This window comes from Ciona robusta, chromosome 3, assembly GCF_009617815.1.
Source record: "Ciona robusta chromosome 3, ASM961781v2".
NCBI classification, from domain to species: domain Eukaryota; kingdom Metazoa; phylum Chordata; class Ascidiacea; order Phlebobranchia; family Cionidae; genus Ciona; species Ciona robusta.
This window is the reverse complement of record NC_143237.1, coordinates 9389736-9409343: the sequence shown is the minus strand read 5'-3', so window position 1 is coordinate 9409343 and position 19608 is coordinate 9389736. Positions and strand designations below refer to the sequence as shown.

Genomic DNA, 19608 nt, shown 5'->3' with positions numbered 1-19608 from the left:
TTGCATAGGAGGTTATGGTTTCAGTTGTGCTCATTTAAGAGTCGTGTAAATGAATATACCTATACTAAGGAGAAATCACCGCTCAGGCAACTTTACGACATCACGTGACAAATAAGACTCATCTATTGGTTTAAACTTTGAGCAATTAGTAATCGAACATTTGCACATCCACCATTACATAAATGTAAAACGCCCAAGTAAGCAATGTTAGAATTGAATAATGATAAAAATAAATATAAAAAATACTTTTTGTGTAATGAAAGTACATGTTAAACTGGCATTTATGTTGTATAATATTACGACTGTTCCAATGCGATGACATTTTGTTTAAATTAAACACTTGAATGTATCGCAACCGCATGAAATGTATCGCAATTTATGTAATGACAGCTTAATTCAAAGAATATACACACACAACTAGTGTGTACCCTGTTTACAACTATTACCATCGTATACTTAAGTATTACCATCGTACTCTTAAGTATACGATGCTATTACCAGTATTTCTCTGCTTAGGCGGCGGAGACATACCAACTTTGGTATACATCCACCTTCAGAATCATTTTAGATGCGGATGCCGTAGTGAACGTTACTAGGGGCATGTACTGTATGTCGACTATACAGACAGTAAGCACTGTTAAGATAGATCAGCACAGCAGAGTTATTAAATGTATATTGTAGCACCGTTACCCAATTTCTGCAGCTAATGAATGAATTATATATGTTGAAACATCACTCTAACCACTATGGTTTCAATTTTACAGTTAAAACTTCAATGTTAAGTGACTAATGGTATAGAATATGTGGCAAAAAGGGTGATATAAATGGTTAGCATGGCAAGTACAAACGAAAACAATGATATGATTTTGTTGGTGAATGCCACTTCTGAGGAAGGAGGCCAGGCACACAATGTTCAAACCATAGAAGTATGTTTATATACATATTACATTTGTTTAGAAATTAATATGTTTGGTATGTTATCCATTTAATGCTATAGCCTGCTTATATAATTGTCTTTGTGTGCTAGTGCTATATCATAAAGTTTCAGTTTCCCAAAACCCTTTTTTGTAATTATCAGTAGTGTGATCATGTGATGTGATAACACCCTTGATATAATGCAAATCACGGGAAATGTGGTACAAAAACATGTTTTTGCGCAATTTCGAAGTTAATTTAAGAAAGCAATCAAGAGTGTGGTAGTATATATATATATAGTTTTTTATAAACAACAACTTTATTTGCAGCAAACGATGCCAGATCAGTGCCTACAGCTGGCTTCACCATTTGAAACGCAACAATATATCCTACAAAGTAATTCTACTGTAATACCAGAGGTAATGTTCATCTCGTAGCCAGTGCAAGCAGAACATGACTACACAAGACAATATTCATATAATATACCTCGGCCCCGTACAGTCCGTACCACAGGGTGTTAGCGGCCATGCCTCTAAGGCTCGTTGCTACTACCATTGTGGGAAGATTTGTCTTTCAGCAAGACACTTAATAACAGTTTCTCCGACCCAGTGTTCACTGATGGGTTGTCTAAATTGTCAGCCATACATAAAAAACACAAAAATAAAACAATCCCCTACAAAGTTACATTCGTGGTAACTCGTAAGCTGGTAAGAGGGGTAAGAAACACACCTGTTATAACGACTGTCATTTTCCAGCCATAAAGAATGTTACATTCATTTATTCATAATTGTGTTTATAGGAACTACAGTCCATTGGAGATTTCCTTCGCAATCAGTCAATAACTTTAGATGGTGGCGAACTTTCTGTTTTGGAAAAAGATGGACTACAATACATTGTTTTAACAAGCGTCTCAGTATCTCACCTGCTGCAGGATAACAACATTCTGATAACACAACAAGCGGATATAAATACCTCTACATCTGAAACTTACAGCGCTTCAGATCTCATAGTCGCACATTCTGTTGACAATGTTCAACTACAGAGTTTACATTCGGGGCTCTCACCTGTCAATGAAATACAGCCTCAATTGAACCAGGCAAACATAGCAACTCTGCAAAGTCAGGACACCTACAGTGCGCAGATTCCTGAAACACTTTCTGTCCCTACACAGCCAGTTACTTCATTCTCGCAAATAAATCACATTCCAGCCAGTGGTTCAGATGATAACCAACCTACATCGGCTCAACTACCAGAACCAACTTCTACTTCCTTAGGTATTTTTAGTTACGTTCTGTCATATGTTTAAACTTTAAAATATCCAAACAGTTTAGAATAAGTGCCTTTACAACTATCTGCCAAAAAGGTATAATTGTTCAAAACTGCCCTTAATCCAAGACAAGACCAATGTTGTTTTTTGCTGTAGGACATCAACCACATGTGCATTATTTTTATGAATTAATCAAATATAATATATATATATTCATTAACAAATTATAATTTCAGAATCAGTTCAGCTTCAATCTTTTGAGCCTCAGTTCACAACATCCACTTATACACCAGACCTGGATTTCAGCAAGATTGTTCCCACTTTGTGTGAAAATGGGGTTTTGCCGGGGAATCGGAGCCAAGAGCCTGTCCGCCCCCATTGCATGTTGTGCTCGTTTACTGCAGCAACTGAGCTTGAGTTAGATGACCACATGAATGCCCACAGGTTTTATTATTTTGTGCCCTTTTTGTTGTTGGGTTCTGTGTTCTTTTAAATAAGTGTTAGGGGTGTAAATTTCCCTTTTTGTTATTATTTCGCCACCATGTTTTGTAGCATCTCATACGTTTTTTGAAAACTTAGATAGTGTAAATTTTAGTTTGAATTAGTTGTATATATATAGTGTGTTAAGACCTCAAGGCATCCACATTTTAAAAATGTAATGGAAGCAGTGATATTATCGCTAGCAGGGGCTTTGGAAAGAAAAAACAAGTGTTACTCTATTCTGTGCTGTGAGTGATAGTTTTCTTAGTAATTGGAACACATGTATATTGTGTATTCCGTATTGTGGCTCTACTCATATTGGGGATTTTGTTCATGTACTGACTACTGACTGATTTGTTGTCACAGGAATGAAATGACGACACTATTGTATAAAAACTGCAAAGAAAACTTTGAAAAAAGACAAACGAAGGGGAAGACCAGAAAAAAGAAATCGCGATCCTGCAAATATATAAGGTTGGACAGTTTTTGTATTTGTATTAGCATGCATGTTGAAACTGTTTTTTCAGTTTTCATTTTTTTATGACTAATATATATGTTTAACCATACAAACATGTACAGCATTGTGTTCTTCGTCTGTTAATCTGTTCCTTTAATTCTTCCAGAACCACTGTACCTCAACTACCCAAGAAGGGTCCATTCACATGCAGTGTTTGTAACTTGGAAATCCCAAAAATTAATCTTTTTCGGAAACATTTGAAAGACCACATCAATGAAAAGGTACTTACCACTAAATTGGGCTTGTTTAGCAGAAGCTTTTTATAAAGAAATTACATTTATCATATGTTCGGGTGCTCATGATGAATAAATGTTACTTATTTATCCTCATTTGGCAGAGCATAGATAGCTAACCCCTTATCCTTATCATGACAAAACATGTTCCTACACTGGGGGGATGTGTTACAAACAGCCTTGGTAAAAGCCGGGAACCCTGTTATAGTGTAATTGCCCCTTCTGATGTATCTCTATATTTTCCCACCATATAAGAATGTCCATTGACATTTTCACTTACTTTCTAGCCATTCAAGTGCGATCAGTGTTCTGAAACTTACAACTTGGAGAACAATCTCATCTTACACAAGGGTTTGCATGCAGAGAAGGGAGAGAACGGATATAGTTGCCCATCATGTCAAAGAACGTTCATGAGAGTAGCAAGCCTTAAATCTCACATCGCCCTGCACTTTGAAGATGAGGTGAGAATTATAATGATATTACTGATGTGTTACATACATGCAGTAGCACCCTGGGTGTTGGGGTAATGGGTCAATCTGGTTGTAAATCCTAGGATCAATTAAATAACCTGTAACCACGAACCAAGTATTTTTGTTAAATTATCATTGATCACCAGACTATGATATGCACCGAATGTGGAGACGAATTCATGTTGAAATCGGAGCTTGACACGCACATGATTCAACATCAACAAGATGTTCAACAACATTTGCTCGATCGTTCCGTACCAGGTTGTTGTTTCTTCTTTTTTTTAAACAATGTGTGTAATAATTAGGTAAACTCACCCACAAAGCATAGAATATGCATATACAATGTTGGAGTAATCGGCCAATCCTAGAACCCATGGCGTGTAAGGCACATAGAATAAAAAACACAAGTGTAAAAATGAGTAATGGAGAACACATTAAACTTGATTGTTGACTTCAGATATTATTGATCTGGTTTAGCCAACACAATGATTGAAATTACCAGCTGTGGCTATTTATTCACTTCCAATATTTCATTTTACCAACAGAGTTTTATCCACCCTATACTTTCCATGTGATATATTACTCAATTATAAATAATAAACAAACTTTTTGTTTCAGTGTCCAACAGTCAAGCACAAAGTGTGCTTACTAACACAATTACTTTGAGCTCAAAAGCATTGCAAGATATCATTGTTTCTGAAAGAAACTTTCGGTAAATCCTGTTTAGTATTTAGCTGTTTGTGTTTTTATAAAATCACATTTTCGGTCTAGGTTTATTTTTACCCCAGGTTTGGGGCAGGCCAAGGAACTTTTTGCACTGTAATATTTAGCAAACGTGCGACCAATATGACAAAAACAAATTGTTTCTAATTATCACTGCATGCCCAGTATTTAAATTAATTTAACGCCCATGTATATATTACTAAATGAGAGTTTCGCTAAAAGAGATCCATGCCACAGCTTCTTATTTACATTTATAATGTTATACTATAGCTTATTTTTCACTTATTAAAATAAATCTAATTATTGATAGAATGTTGAAGTCAAAGAAAAGATCGCGAAGAAGAGCCGACCCACAACAGTGCCACGTGTGTCAAAAGATATTTCAGAAAGAAAGTCAGTTTAAACGTCACATGCTCATCCATACAGGTTGGTGTTTTATAGGAATGCTCAGAGTCTGTAAATGAAATTTTCACCAAAGTAGTTAGTTCCATGGTTTGGTAATAGTGCTTAAAATCTGATAAAAATCCTCTTTTTTTTTAATTGGTGCAAGATATTTAATCATGCATAATATATATATAATATTTTTAAAACATAAAAGCTCCAATACTTGAAAGTATATACATTGTAACTACCCATTAACACATCATTTTATAAACTTCACCAATTTTGTGTAAGTTGCAAACTTCTTGTGAGGTTCATGCAGTATCACCCTGGCTATAAGAGTATTTGGTGAATCCTGACCTAAGACCCATTGCGTGAGATGCTGCGGGACCTCACCCATATAGAATATAATATAAATAAACTTCACCTTTATTGAGTAGTAATGTTATATACCCTCCAAACAGGTGAGAAGCCGTTCATGTGTAATCACTGTGGCCGAAGTTTTAATCAGAAAAGTGCCCTCCAAGTTCATATGTTCAAACACTCAGGTCAAAAACCACACAAGTGTCCTTACTGTCCACAGGTAAGGTGTGTGTGTATATGTGTTAACCAGAGTATTTGACAATTCTTTAGCATTCTACTAAAATGGATGTAGCTTATTTAGCCTGGTGGGCGACAACAGTTTTTATAACACCGGTGTTCTGTTTTAAATGCCTTGTGTTCGTTGGATAATTTTATAACAAGAGCAGCATGGAAAAATATCCCATCTCACCCCAAAGAAGTGGTGGTCCGGTCGTTCTGTTTCGCATCTCTTAAAGTATTAGTGTCTTTTAACAAGTATTATAAATCGCAAGACCTGACATAATACACCAGGATCCATGCTTATAAGTAGTTATTCTTTCTATAAATTAAAATTTTAAGATTTAATATTTCAGATCCCCTGCTACATATCTGGCTTCTATGTAAAAATATAATATTGTGATTTTGAATAATATGATATCTATTTCCAGCTCTATGCTCAGCTTGGTAACCTGCGTATGCACGTCGAGCGTGTTCATTCATACGGAACCAACAAGTTTAAATGTACAGCGTGCTCTTGTATATTTAAGCGAATGGGAAGTCTCAACGCTCATATTACTAAGTATCATCAGAACGACAATGCAACAAAAGATATGGTAAGCTTACACTGTGTTTTTTAATTAAATATAAATAAAAACAAATCTTCTACGGAATGATCTCTTGTCAGATGGTGGACAAAAATTCGAAAAATACACTACATTTTGAATGAATGAATGAATGTAACTTACTTTATCCTCGCGTGGCTGGAAAACGACAGTCGTTATCACACGGGTTTAACACCTCGTGCCAGCTTACGAGTTACCATGTATGTTACTTTGTGGGTGATTATTTTTTTGTTGGATTTTTTTATTTTTTTTATGTATGGCTGATAATTTGGACAACCCATTAGTGGCCACTGGGTTGGAGCATTTGCCGTTAAGTGTCTTGCCCAAGGACACATACGCCCACAATGATATAGCAGCGATGAGCCTTGAACCCATTACCTAATGGTTACAAGCAGGCGCGCTAACCACTACGCCACGGCGCCGGGACAAATTTTTTACTAGATCAGCCCCAAAAAGATTATTTACATTATGCCTGATAGTAGAAGTAACAGAATAATTTTTTGCCCTTCCACTATCTCCTCTTTGCAGCCCCTTATTACGTTGGTATCGCCTATTTTTTCACACCCCTTTCTGTTTTTTCACACCCCTTTCTGTTTTTCGCTTCCTTGTATACTGTTGCGCTTAAATTTAAACAAGAAGAAGCTAAAAGATTATTGAAACAAAATTCTGTTCATTCCAGTCGACCAGTGAAGAGTTGATGTCGCTCATCACGGAGGATCCAACATCTGTTTCCATCCCATCCTCAGTTCAACCAACATCCGATGATCCTCCTCTTCAATCCACCGCATCTTCCACCTCTGTAACTTCCGATCTTCCGTCTCATACTTCAGTAGTGAGGAATAAGAGCGGAAAAGAAGATCTTGATGTGATTCAACAACTACTTAGGAGCTTGGATGTAAGTTATATACACAGTAGCGTGAGATATAACATTTATAACATATAACTTGGTCTATTCAAATAAAGGACTAACAATGCAATTAAGGAAAGATATATCTCTTATATTATACAATTTGCTAGACTTAGATTTAAAGATTTTGTGGCATCAGGTCCTAACTTGGGAGTCATGTGTATTTTGGTTTTAAATTTATAATACTGTTGGAGTTTTTTGGCTATAAAGTTATTAGGTGTATCAAATTTAGTTTTTATTTTATTATTCTACATTTCTTATTTGAAGATAACAATGAATAAAATTGTACTGTATTATATTTCCAAGGGTTCTTAAAATATAACTTTTTACACAGTTTTCACCGAAATAATGGTACTTTAAGTTTTTGAACAAGTTTTCTTCCAAAATAGGATGATGAGAACAACACGAATTCAATGAATGTGACAACAGAGGATGGTGCTTTGTTGGATTCAGTGATTGACAATGATATTGTACATCGAGCGTTTATGGATAGCGGGCTGGAAAATGAAAATTCATCGAAAAAGTAAGTTTTGTTGTGATGTATGTTGTGGTTGTTACCATTGCTTATATGTGGATTACATGATTTCAAACAGATTTGTCTAAATTAAGCAAAAATACATCGTTTTTTACAGGAACTCTATTTTTATTTAAATATCATCTGACGCCAAATACACCATTTTATTATGGGTAAAGTAGTTTGTTCAAAACTTTGCATTAAACATGATTAAAAATCCAACAGAGATTCCAGCAAAGATGGCGACCTCGATGAAAATGACAAAGAAAAAGATTCAAATTCACTTGGTATATTTTGCATTGCCATGACTCTCTTTCACAACTTTTATTATAGCGTGTTTCAAACAAAATAACATCATCATAGCCATCGTTTTTGAAGAGATAAAAAACTTGGTGGTTTTTAACATATGGTACTCGCGCCGCTTGTGGTACATATACAAGCAGAAAATATTTAAGAACCACTTTATCACTGTATAAGCGTTGTGTACTTGTGTTATTTTACTTTTGTTGTGTTTTTAGGTTTTACTGAAGAAGAATTAGGGGTTGAGGATAATCTTCATTCAGCTCAACCAAGAAGTTCAGGTGATTGTTTACTTAAATACAAAATTATTTTTAACAAAAACACATATTATTATTTTTTTGGGTAAAGTTATTATGTTTTTCTGTCATAGTTAGGTTTTGCACTGTCTGTTATTGTTGTAAAAAAGAAAATATATTTTTCACATAATAACACATTGGATGATGAATTTTTCTTTACCTGGCGCATTATGTTTATTTGGACATTATATTACAAACAAACAAACAAATTCTCTTCACACTAAACTAAAATATAAATAACCATTTCTCACACACATTCAATGTTTCAGTGATATCTGGTTTATACATGAGGACCATTGGTCCGAGTGGCGAACACACATGGAAAGTGAGGAAAAGTAACGGCATACGTTGGCATCAGTGTATGTACTGTCAGAAGGTATTATTGTACATTTCGTAACGTAGTTCTATTTTGTTACCGGTTGTTATTGTTTTTGTTAAGTCATTATTGAAGCCAGTGATGTCGCAATTGTCACGGTTACCATTCAATTCCACGTTATTGCGCAACAATGTCACGGTTACTTTGCACTATGTAGAATTTATAAAAATTTAAATATCATTTTATTATTTAAAATCAGTTTTATAAATAGAATTGATGCACGCGTTAATATGGATGGTAAATGTTATGATTAATAAAATTCACATTCAAATGTATTTTTAGAAGAATATACTTATCAAGGGGCTATGGGCCAGTACTGGCCAAATTCCTAGGCCCAATAGCGTGTCACACTGTGGCAGGTCACCCACATAGAATAAAACATACTTGTCAAAGATTTTATACTTAATCTCTAATACCAGGAGTTTAAAAAGCCGAGTGATTTAGTTCGTCATATCCGTGTACACACACAAGAACGCCCGTACAAATGCTCGACGTGCCACAAGAGCTTCAGTGTTAAGACATCATTGACAACCCATGCGCGAACACACCTTGGATACAAAGCATTCAAGTGCCAAGTATGTTAGAAATAACCATTTTTTGGTATAAATAACCAATTTTTGGTATAAATAACCAATGCAGCTATTATAGCAGTAGTGTTTAAATACCAAGTATGCTAGAAATAAGTTAATATCCAGAAAAATACTTTTAATGCCTTGTTTACATTACAGTTTGTATTTAAACGAATTGTACGTTTACATCTTTACATTTTATTTCAATATTTCGAAATGTTAATCCAAAAAATAATAAATATTATTTTTGTTTTTTTCAAAAACTTCAAATCAATAAATATATCCCAAAGCTATTGACTAAACTTATAAAAACTGCTTCAAAACTTTCACTTATGAATTTTAGATTTGTTTGAAATCCTTCTCGACGCCTGGCAGCCTTAAAATCCATCTTCGAGTTCACACGGGGTCACGACCCTTTAAATGCACGCAGTGTGAGTTGAGTTTCCGAACAGCGAGTCACCGACACAACCACATCCTATCACACATGCGTGGTACCGCACATAAACGATTGAGGAAACCTAGGAAAGATATCGCTCAATTGTAAGTGGGGGAACATCGTTTCATAGATTGTGAAACATTTTGGTTTATTACATTTGGATAGAATTTTGCAATAGAAAATATTTTTCTTAAATATGAATATATCAAGTCGGTATTAGGGTTATATCTATAGCACCAAAAGTTTCTTTTTATTATGTAAGTTGTTGAGATCTTTGAAAAAATAAAAAACTATATTTTAAAATTCTATTTATAGTATAACCATGTATATATACTGTCATAGTTTATAAAGTTAGTTTTGCATTTGATGCATAGGAATTTTACTTTATCTATTCAAGTAAGTGCTTTTTTATCATAAGACACAGCCTTACCTATAACATGACATTGTTTTTGTAACAGAATATTAACCGCCCCACAAGTTACGCTTCAAGAACCAATTTCAATATCCACCAATATTAATAATGTTGGGAACAATAAAGTTGGTGAGTAATATTTAATTTGCTACATTTGACAAAATGCTTTTAACTACCTTTGAGGAAATGCCCAGTTTTAACACTTGGGAAGGTCCTAGTTAGAAGCACCCTTGGTATTTGGGTATTGGCCAATGTGCCATTGATAGGCCTTTGTCGTTCAGAATATAACATTTAAAGACGTGATGCCAGTTTAAACAAAGACATTTTATTGCAAACGTTATCTCTCCACAGGTGGTAAAAACTGTCTTAAATGTTTTAACAGTGTATTCAAATACACTTCTTTCAATTAGGATTTTTTAAGCTGTAGTTACATCCAGCTAGCAGTTTTTTCCAACAAAAATGTAAAACACATATTTTTGATAATTTGTTTACCTACTGTTTTTCTTGATTAGTAAAACCAGTAGAAGAAGCAGCAGCTGAACATAAATGTCTCATCTGTAGTAAAGGATTCAAGAAAAGCAGCCATTTAAGACAACATATAAGAACTCACACAGGTTCGTTTTATTACAGTTTTGAGATTTTGTCGTTTAAACAAAATAGTATGATACACAAACATGTATGAATATATTATTATATTAGAAAAACAATGGAAAAATTATAACATTTATTGACTACTTCTAGTTTGCCCACTTCTTTTTTTTCCAGTTTCATATTCTGAGATTTCAGTGCAGTTGTTTAAATTTAGATGGCAAAGTAGCATAATAAGCTTAATGTATGACTTTATCAATATTATTTTGTTATATTAAACTTATAATAGTTGGTAACTTGCTGTGTTATGCAGGTGAAAAGCCGTACCAGTGCAACCAGTGTGGGCTTTCTGTCGCCTCTGCAAGTAATTTAAAGACACACATGTGTGTGCATACAGGTGGATGATGTTGGAATATATGCCTACTATTTCTTGTTAATTTGACTGCAAAAACAAGACTTTCTATTTCATTCATTTTCGATTGCAAACCTATTTGTATTTTATTAATGTTTACCTATTTTTTGGTTTACCTTTTACTTAAAAATTATCCGTTTTTAACTTTAAAATTGTTCATTTTTGATTTGAAAGATTGTTTTTTGTTTATTTTTAAACAATTGTCTATTTACTTTCATTTTAATATAAGCTCCACTTTAGGTTTAAAAGCACACCAGTGCACCGTGTGTGGCCAGTATTTTGGCTCCAACAATACACTCAAGCGTCACATGACTACGCACAGTGACGCACGACCTTATATGTGCCCCTACTGCCAAAAAACCTTCAAAACAAACGCAACATGCAAGAAACATATTGCAACTCATAAAAACGACATTGTGGAACAGGTTGGAACTCATAATAGTATTTTTGATTACACGCTTGTGTTATTATTTTTTTAAACTACATTTTTTAAACATATGAGAGATTGAATGAATGTTAATTGCTTTATCCATGCCTGGCCGGAAAACTACAGTTGTTTTTACATGGGTGTTCTGTCTCATATCATGCCATTTTACCATTGGCTTTCTTTGTTTAAAATACCTTTCAGTAGTTTGTCTTGTCTATATACGACTACATTTTAGCAGATTGAGTTACCTATCCACAAAGCTTTTATGTTTTTTCCGCAACAAACAGCTTTTATGTTTTTTCCAGCAGAGCAGCCAAGATTTGGTAGCTGACCACGATTCAAATTCCACCAACACAATTGACCAGCAAACTTTAATTGAGTTACAATCAATACAAGCACAGCAAGGTAGCCAACATAATAATATAACATAATTTAATATCTCGTTTTTTACTTATTATATTTATTTTTTTTATTCAGTTTTTTTATTCAATTCTTTTTTTATTTTGTTAACTTTCTTGTTTTTTGTTATCATGACTGAAGAGACGAAAAAAATTTCGTTCATTCTTTTATTGAATTCTTTTTTGAATAATAAATATTTTTTGTTTAATTAAAGAGCAATATGCAAGTCAGAGCTCAGGAATGCTGACTCATGATGGAATTTCGCTGAATCATCAGACCATAGAAATCAACAACGACCCAGTACTTGAGCAAGTACGTAAAAAATTTAAAAACTTTTTCAAAAATATATTATTTTTCTAATTATCATTTATTTTACTCCAGATTGATCCAAATATTATCCAAGACTTTGGTCGTATGGCAACTTATAAAGGTATGTAATGTAACATATATGCTCAACTTTTTTCTCAGTTTTTTTCCTAACTAATATTCAATGGCAGATAATTGTTATGTAATGTTTTATTTATTTTTTTTTTTTTTTCATGCAATTTACTCGGATAATGAGCCAACTTTGAACAAAATCCTAGGTTTCCTGGCATATCTTGCCATAGGACATCAACCATATATAGATTTACTCTACGTGTTGACGTTACTTTTGATGTTCCATGATAGCCATGCCTAACTATCCTAATAATATATACTTTCCTGACTAGGGCCTTCACTGCGATCAGGCAGGCAGTGGCTCCAAGGTGAGGCTTCGCCATTGCACATCGGCTTAGCTGACCCTTGCGATTACCTCAAATGTGGGTAACTCAGTCGTATAATTTCTGTTAGTGGGGATTGCGTTCGCGCTATCCCCGCAAAAAAAAACATCCTAATATACATGCCTGACGGCAACAATGTTTACACAGTTTGTTCTTAATTAACGCTTTTTCTATTTGTTTTCTAGTGAACCAAAACCAAGAGGAAAGCACAGCCGATGCTTACGTCACAAACAACCTTGCAAGTTTTGAAAACTGTGAGAATGACACTTACTGCAACAGTGATGCCAATACAGGGAACTCTTACTGTGAGAACCCTGAGCAAAATTATTTGGTGCGCAACACTGAAGTGCCAAGCAGTGAAATGGACAATGGGAACACTACCAGTGTTGCGCAACACATAAATACGTTTCATGGTAACATAGAAAATGATATGTACGAACTTAATCTGGTTAAAACTGGCAACACTGGTGAATTTGGGACGAAATCTTCGACACAGAGCGATGAGAATCATGAAAACAATATTTCCATGGAAACTACTAACAATAATAGTGAAACACAAGAACAAGATGAGTCGTAAGTTACGCACTAATATGTTGGTATATAAGTTTAATGTTTGTAATAATTTCATTTTTATGTAGAAATACTGATGAAAACAGAGATGAGGCGATGTTAAAATGTTTGGTAAGTTTATAAAAGTAAAATGCAATATCATCTTGTTGGTTTACATGATCGGTGCAAGTGAACAATCCTCCTAAGTTATCTACTACCTGCTTAAACAACCTCTATAACCACTAGCCCTGCCCTCGTAACTATTAACTTGCTAATTCGTTTCTGCTACTCATTATCCGCTAAACTTAACTAAACACTAACCCATATAACCACCCTAACCAATAACCCATTACTACCAACCTCTAACACTTTCCACCAGCAAAATCTGTAATGTACCGAAGCATTCTTCACTAGAACCACTTGCTTTATCATGCTGAATATATTCTACACACACACATGTATTCACAGGGATGCGCCAAGGCTTTTGAAAGTCGGGCGGAACTGACCGTGCATCAGACCAATGAACAATCTCAAGCATTACCCTTTCAGTGCTCTCTTTGCTGCCACTCATTGGAATCACGAATTTCCTTGGCCTCCCACACGGAGGCGCACAACCTGAGCAACGTAGTCAGTTGTCCGGTTTGTTTTATAAGTTTCGATTCACGAGGCGTGCCGGACGAACACAGGATATTTCATAACCCTAAGTAAGAACTTTATTATTTTCTGTGTTACCTTAACCATAATCTAATTAAATTGGATAATTAGATGTGAGTGAGGAGCAGGGTTCACACAAAGAGTGAAGAGCTTTATTATTTTCTGTTTTTAGCCATGAATTTTTTAATTACTTAAATGGATGTTTAGTGTTTGATTATGTAAGCTAATCTATCCATGTAATTTTTGAGACATCTTTTATAATATTAAAATGTCATCTGCATCAGAAGTATAAGAAATGCTGAAATTCAATATCTAGCTATACATTTTGTTGTACAATTTTTGTGTTGTTTCCTTTATTTTGATGCCTAGTATATATTCTCACCACAGTGAATTCAAATGCAAAGTTTGTGGAAAAGTTTTTCAATCTGAATCTGTTCTTCAAATTCACAATGTTTCACACAACTATAAATCAACAGTTAAACAAAAAAGAAAAAGGCAAGTACAAAAATATAATTGAAATTTTTTCACATTATATGAAATAAAAAATAATTAATAAAAAAACTACAAACACAAGTCATATTATAATTGAATTTTCTTTTTCATTGAGACTTTACAATCACAATAATAAAAATACTACATCTCAAATGCATTCCTATTTTGAATATACTCAATATTAACTTGTTGTGCTTGTCTTCTATTCCAAGTGGGTAAGATCCTTGTCGAGGACCTGGGATTTAGACCAGAATTAAATTTAGAATTTGCCCATAACACCAATACCCATGAATCGTTATGTAAGTGGTGTATGCGACCAGTATAACTTAGCATTACGCTTGTTTTAACAGAACAGCCAAGTTCTACGTATTATCTGAAGAACAGAATGAGATTTTAAAAAACACCGATCCCAATCAATCTATGACGTTATCGGAACGTGTTCTCATTTCTGCTGTGGCTGACAAAGACACCGTAAGTTAATTGTTCACTGTGACATTTTGTGTGTTTATAAGCTGTACTTTTAGTGATTTATTTTTTGCGAAAATAACACATTGTAGTGGTTGCAGTATGTTGTATTGCGAGCAGTAAACTTAGAGGGCGAATGAACACGAGACGCGGTATTTATACGATAGATAAACGAGGGAAAAAGGCACTCGTGTATGCGTCGACGCACACACATGTGGCAGGCCGCCACAACATTAATATTATTTTTATACCACAAATAATTTTAAAACAAATGAATGAAAATAAATTATTCAAAAAGGCCAATCATACTTGTACTTTGCATGCTTGTTATCTAGCTATATGTTTATTTAGACACTATGTGATGCATAGTAAATGAGACAACATCACTGATACAAATATCTAACCAATTTATACCAAACATTTTTGTGTAACTTATTCCTTTATCCTCGTGTGGCCGGGAAACGACAGTCGTGAAACACAGGTGTTGTGTTGACATCAAAAGCTTACTTTCCTAAGTTTTTTAAGTTCCAAAAAATAGATATTTGTTTTTAATCTTAGGTAAGTTTTGTTCAAAAAGAAAGTGGTCGCGGTCGTCACAAAGAGTTTGAATTGAACGGACCCCTCCACTCAAATGTGTGCCAATATTGTCCAAAAAGCTTCCAGAAACCCAGTGATCTTGCAAGGCATATTCGGATCCACACTGGAGATAAACCATACAAATGCAGTCAGTGTGGAAAAAGGTAAAATGTGATATTTTAAACGTAAGTTTTATCACCAACATGAAAAAAATTCATTTCCCCCCCCCAAAAAAAAAAATTTAAACCAAGACAAATTTTAATATGATTTTTAATTTTTAGTGCATATGTATAAATACACACACCTACACATACATTATATATACATATCTACAAAATAAACACAGAATCTATTATTTCAGCTTTACACTCAAGTCCACCATGGTTGTACATGAGAGAGCTCATTTGCATAATAAAATGTTCCGTTGCCACATTTGTGATATGATGTACGCTTCCAAAGCAAGTTTGAAGGTAACAAATAATATTCTCTTAAAATTTGAAAACAAACTAGTTGTACCGATTTAGCTGTGCCACAGGGCATACCAACGAAAAATAAAAATTTGTATATGAGGTTTCAGTTATTGAAACTTGTGACTGTAGATCACTAAACTTACCCAATAAACCTCATTTTAGTGTGAGTATCACTACAGTTATATATTCATTTGGTTAACTGCATGTTAGCTTATTTCTATCATTTGACCTGTTCATAGTTAAGCCTTAAAAAATTTTACAAAAATATTCCCTAAAAAAAATTTTAAAAAAATGTTGAAATCGTGACATAAATACAACATCGTTTCAGGTTCATATGCGACTGCACACTGGAGCAAAACCTTACAAGTGTTCGGTGTGTCCGATGACTTTCAGAGCCTCCAGTCATAGAAAGAGTCACATGGCAACACATATGGTGATGAGAACTAAAGCAAAAGATTCGTTACAAACCAAAACTAACACAGGTTTGATGCATTCTGGTGAATTTTATTCTTGTTAGTGTTTTTCTTTTTTCATGTTGTTAATTTTTTACCTTGTAGCAATACTGTTATGAATATTTCTTATATTAAATGGATTAGAAAAAAATGATTTAAAAATATGATTGTTCTATGTTAATAAAGTAACAATGTTTCATGACAAATATTTCTGTTAGCTGGTTTTAATTCCCCCCCCCCAAAAAAAACATAAATTTCCATTTTTATTTTAAATTCACAAAAATATAAGGCAATTTAAAAAAATTTATGTTTGAAAAACCTGAACTCAGTTCTAAACATTTATTTCATCATTCCTTAATAATTTACCTTTTCTTAATATATTCGTGCAGGGGAAACCAAGCCATCCACACCAACAAGCCCTTCCACCCAACCTTCATCACCAAAACAAGGCAATTCATCCAACGTTGTGTGGCCGGACATGACACTTACTGTTCCCATGGAAACGTTACTTGCTGGCAACTTATTCCAGGTGGGGTTTGAATAAACATCATTTTTTTACAATGAATGTAAATACAATTTTAACTGTAAGCCTTTTTTGTTGCTGTATCCTGTCTTTTTGTTTAAAATATTTTAATCTTTTAATTTTTTATGTAGGTATACAGGACACTTTCTACAAATTTTTTATTTAAATTAGTAAAACTATCACATCACACGAAAACCCACACCACTGCTCACAAACCATGTTGCAGAATACAATGTTATTGTAACCTTATACCAATTCTCAATATCTTTCCATGAATTTACAGAACGAAAGTGAAGGAATTCCCATCAGCGTAAACGAACCAGATATTCAACTTCATCAAGACCAAAACATCTCCCTTCAAATTGATCCAATTACTGAACAGAGCGTCAGCAATGGAAACATACATGCTTCTAAAATGTAAAACCTTTAACAGCCGCTCCAACAAGTTATTAAACCATCAATTTTTCCAGGTTAAACCAGACAACAGACGAGCAGACACAGAATAATTCAAATTCTGTGATGGTGGTGTCGAGTTTCAACTCTACCCCTTCAGATTCAACGTTTGTGACATCCGGCCCACTTTACCCCCAAACTAATCCCACATGGCCCCCACCTAATGTTGTAATTCAACCCATCAGCAACTTATGTTATCAACCAATGCAGAATGTCTCGGATCCCAAAACACCCCTGAGTGACGTGAATCGACAGCAGTTTCAGGAGATAAATATTGCAGTGCCTTCTAATTTAGCTGGTGTCACACAGCAGGTAACCGTAGTATGTACATTATTACTACGTTCAGACTCTTATCAATATGTCAGTTTTCATAATTTATTCCTTTATTTGTTTATGCTTAAAATTTTAAATGTTTCTGATTTCTGGTCTTTTCTTTTCAAGAGCTGTTTTTTGTTTACTGTTATCATATAAACTTCTTCAATGTAGTTTTTCACATAAATAATTTTCTGTCCATAGTAATAGGAAAAATTGTAAACTCGATATGTAATGACTTAATAAATATTTGTTAATTTCACAAAGCTGTTTCATATTTCAGCTTTTACAAAGTCCCTTGGTTGTAACTCTAAACAACGATGGAACAGGAGATAAACATCAAGAATTCACCGTCAATTTAAACAACCCAGCCGTAATACAGGTGTCGTATACTGAATTATTAAACTTCAAGCCCAACTTGAACCTAACTTACTTTATCCTTGTGTGGCCGGAAAACGACAGTTGTTCTGTTTCATACAACCCGTGCCAGCTTTCGAGTCACAAAGTTTGTATGGGTGATTATTTGTACTTACATAATGTTTTGATAACAGGCGGTACAGCAGGCCCTGAGTAATCTGGCATCTTCAAGGATTCAAGGTCAAGTTGGCAACCTCAATAATTCTGATATTACTTTAACGATCAATCCTCAAGATCTGCAGGTTAATATACATCTAGAGAATTCTTCTACAATATCTAAATGTATTCCTCAATAAGCCAAGATTATTTTGTAAATGTCAAAAGATAAGTTTCTAAGCACAAGAAAGGATTTTTGTTTTGAAAAGAAAAAGTGAAATATTTAGTGAGGTGGAACCAAGAATAAAAAAAAAAAAGTTTTAAGAAATAAATATTTCAGTCCTGTTATGCTAGTTTTCAGTGTTGAGGGTTAGGTTGTATAAGTCTGAAAGGTGGATAGAAATTATTGTGCTCTGCAATAGTAAAGTTTTAGGAAATGTTTGTAGTTGAATTGTTGGTTTAAAAAGAAACATTTAAAGGCATTAATAAACAGTTAATTGTAATACATGTGTGTGAAAGTATGAATTACTCTTTGCAAGAGAGGTTAATCAAGTGAAACATAATTGTATTATAAGCCATGTAGAATATTTCATAAGCTTTATATAATACAAGGTTGTATAAACATTGGTGCCACGTTTGTGAAGCTTTTCATTAAAATTGTTTTGCATTTAATGTGTTGATATAATGTACCACGCATAATAGTTAAAGAAAACGATTACTGTTGCAGGTTGTTACAAATGAAGTTACAATCTCCAATGAAATTGGGCAGCCTACCCCAAGTTCAGGTGTGTTGTTTTAGTCAGCAATTAACGCGAACCGCTTTATAATTTACTCATTATTTCTTTATTCAGATTCATAGCATCAAATCAGGACGCAAAGGGTGGGGCCAATATTGTTAAACTGGTGGTGACGTGATTCTAAAAAAAGTGTTTATACATGCATGGATATTAATCATGGATGGATTGAACTATTCGAACATAAATGCTTTTCTTTATTTACTGTGTTTCTGACAACCTAAATTTTTGTTATAACTACTTAATTGTTTGATATTTTTGTTTGTTACAATCGTACAGTATATATATAGAAAGTTGGGGGAGACGGGACACCTTTAGCATACAATATCCAATTATCCTGATCGTGTTTTAGGGAATTAACAACGGTCTATTGGAGTTGTGGGGATACAGTTTTATAATTCTTTGAGAAAATAGAATGAACACGGATCCCATATTCCCCAACCTTACTATATATTACGATAGTGTGTTTAAGTTACCTTGTTGTTTAATTTGTTATCTGCTTTCATATTTAAGCCTTGTTCTTGTTTCAACGGGATGTTTTTTCCTCCGTAAATATTTGTTGATGTTATTTACACTGTGTAAAAGGTTGCTTCTTTGTTTGCGCATATTTTGTTTCCATTAAATCGGTCGAATCAGCCTATAATATGTATATTTAATTGAATGAATTAAACTAAGTTTACCCTCGTGAACCAAAGCGATAGCAGTTAAAACATAAGTGTCTCGTTTGCACAACTTTATGCCTCCCCAAAAGTTACCGCACAAATAACTTTGAAAGTGAGTGCCTTTCC

General features: G+C 34.0%; 1 protein-coding gene and 1 non-coding gene across 3 annotated transcripts; both read left to right on the top strand.

Annotated features, from left to right (window-relative positions):
- Nucleotides 1-497: 497 nt before the first annotated feature.
- LOC149739172 (uncharacterized) lies at nucleotides 498-19463 on the top strand. 2 transcript variants are annotated; one of them, XM_089874216.1, is made up of 41 exons: nucleotides 498-926; nucleotides 1245-1334; nucleotides 1715-2189; nucleotides 2419-2626; nucleotides 3029-3136; nucleotides 3286-3400; nucleotides 3700-3873; nucleotides 4029-4143; nucleotides 4501-4594; nucleotides 4916-5031; nucleotides 5451-5569; nucleotides 5997-6161; nucleotides 6850-7065; nucleotides 7467-7600; nucleotides 7817-7878; nucleotides 8110-8172; nucleotides 8457-8563; nucleotides 8983-9138; nucleotides 9476-9672; nucleotides 10027-10109; nucleotides 10493-10594; nucleotides 10882-10965; nucleotides 11221-11405; nucleotides 11716-11812; nucleotides 12021-12118; nucleotides 12188-12236; nucleotides 12753-13140; nucleotides 13206-13248; nucleotides 13585-13820; nucleotides 14158-14265; nucleotides 14613-14733; nucleotides 15286-15467; nucleotides 15665-15773; nucleotides 16102-16255; nucleotides 16615-16754; nucleotides 17032-17165; nucleotides 17219-17513; nucleotides 17797-17895; nucleotides 18065-18172; nucleotides 18754-18811; nucleotides 18878-19463. In XM_089874216.1, the coding sequence occupies exons 1-41, from the start codon at nucleotides 825-827 to the stop codon at nucleotides 18883-18885; spliced, it is 5697 nt and encodes a 1898-aa protein (XP_089730342.1). In that variant the 5' UTR covers nucleotides 498-824; the 3' UTR covers nucleotides 18886-19463. The 2 variants fall into 2 exon arrangements, with proteins under 2 accessions (XP_089730342.1, XP_089730341.1); XM_089874215.1 differs by having other exon boundaries at nucleotides 11713-11812.
- On the top strand, nucleotides 12501-12664 carry LOC149739173 (U1 spliceosomal RNA). Its single transcript, XR_016384805.1, has one exon. It is a non-coding gene; the product is annotated as a U1 spliceosomal RNA (small nuclear RNA).
- Nucleotides 19464-19608: the final 145 nt, after the last annotated feature.

Coding starts and splice junctions, on each gene's coding strand:
- LOC149739172 (XM_089874215.1), top strand. CDS start 825: ATGGTTAGCATGGCAAGTACAAACGAAAACAATGATATGATTTTGTTG. Junction 9,673..10,026: donor AGGAAAGATATCGCTCAATT/GTAAGTGGGGGA, acceptor TTTTTGTAACAG/AATATTAACCGCCCCACAAG. Junction 17,896..18,064: donor ACAACCCAGCCGTAATACAG/GTGTCGTATACT, acceptor TTTTGATAACAG/GCGGTACAGCAGGCCCTGAG.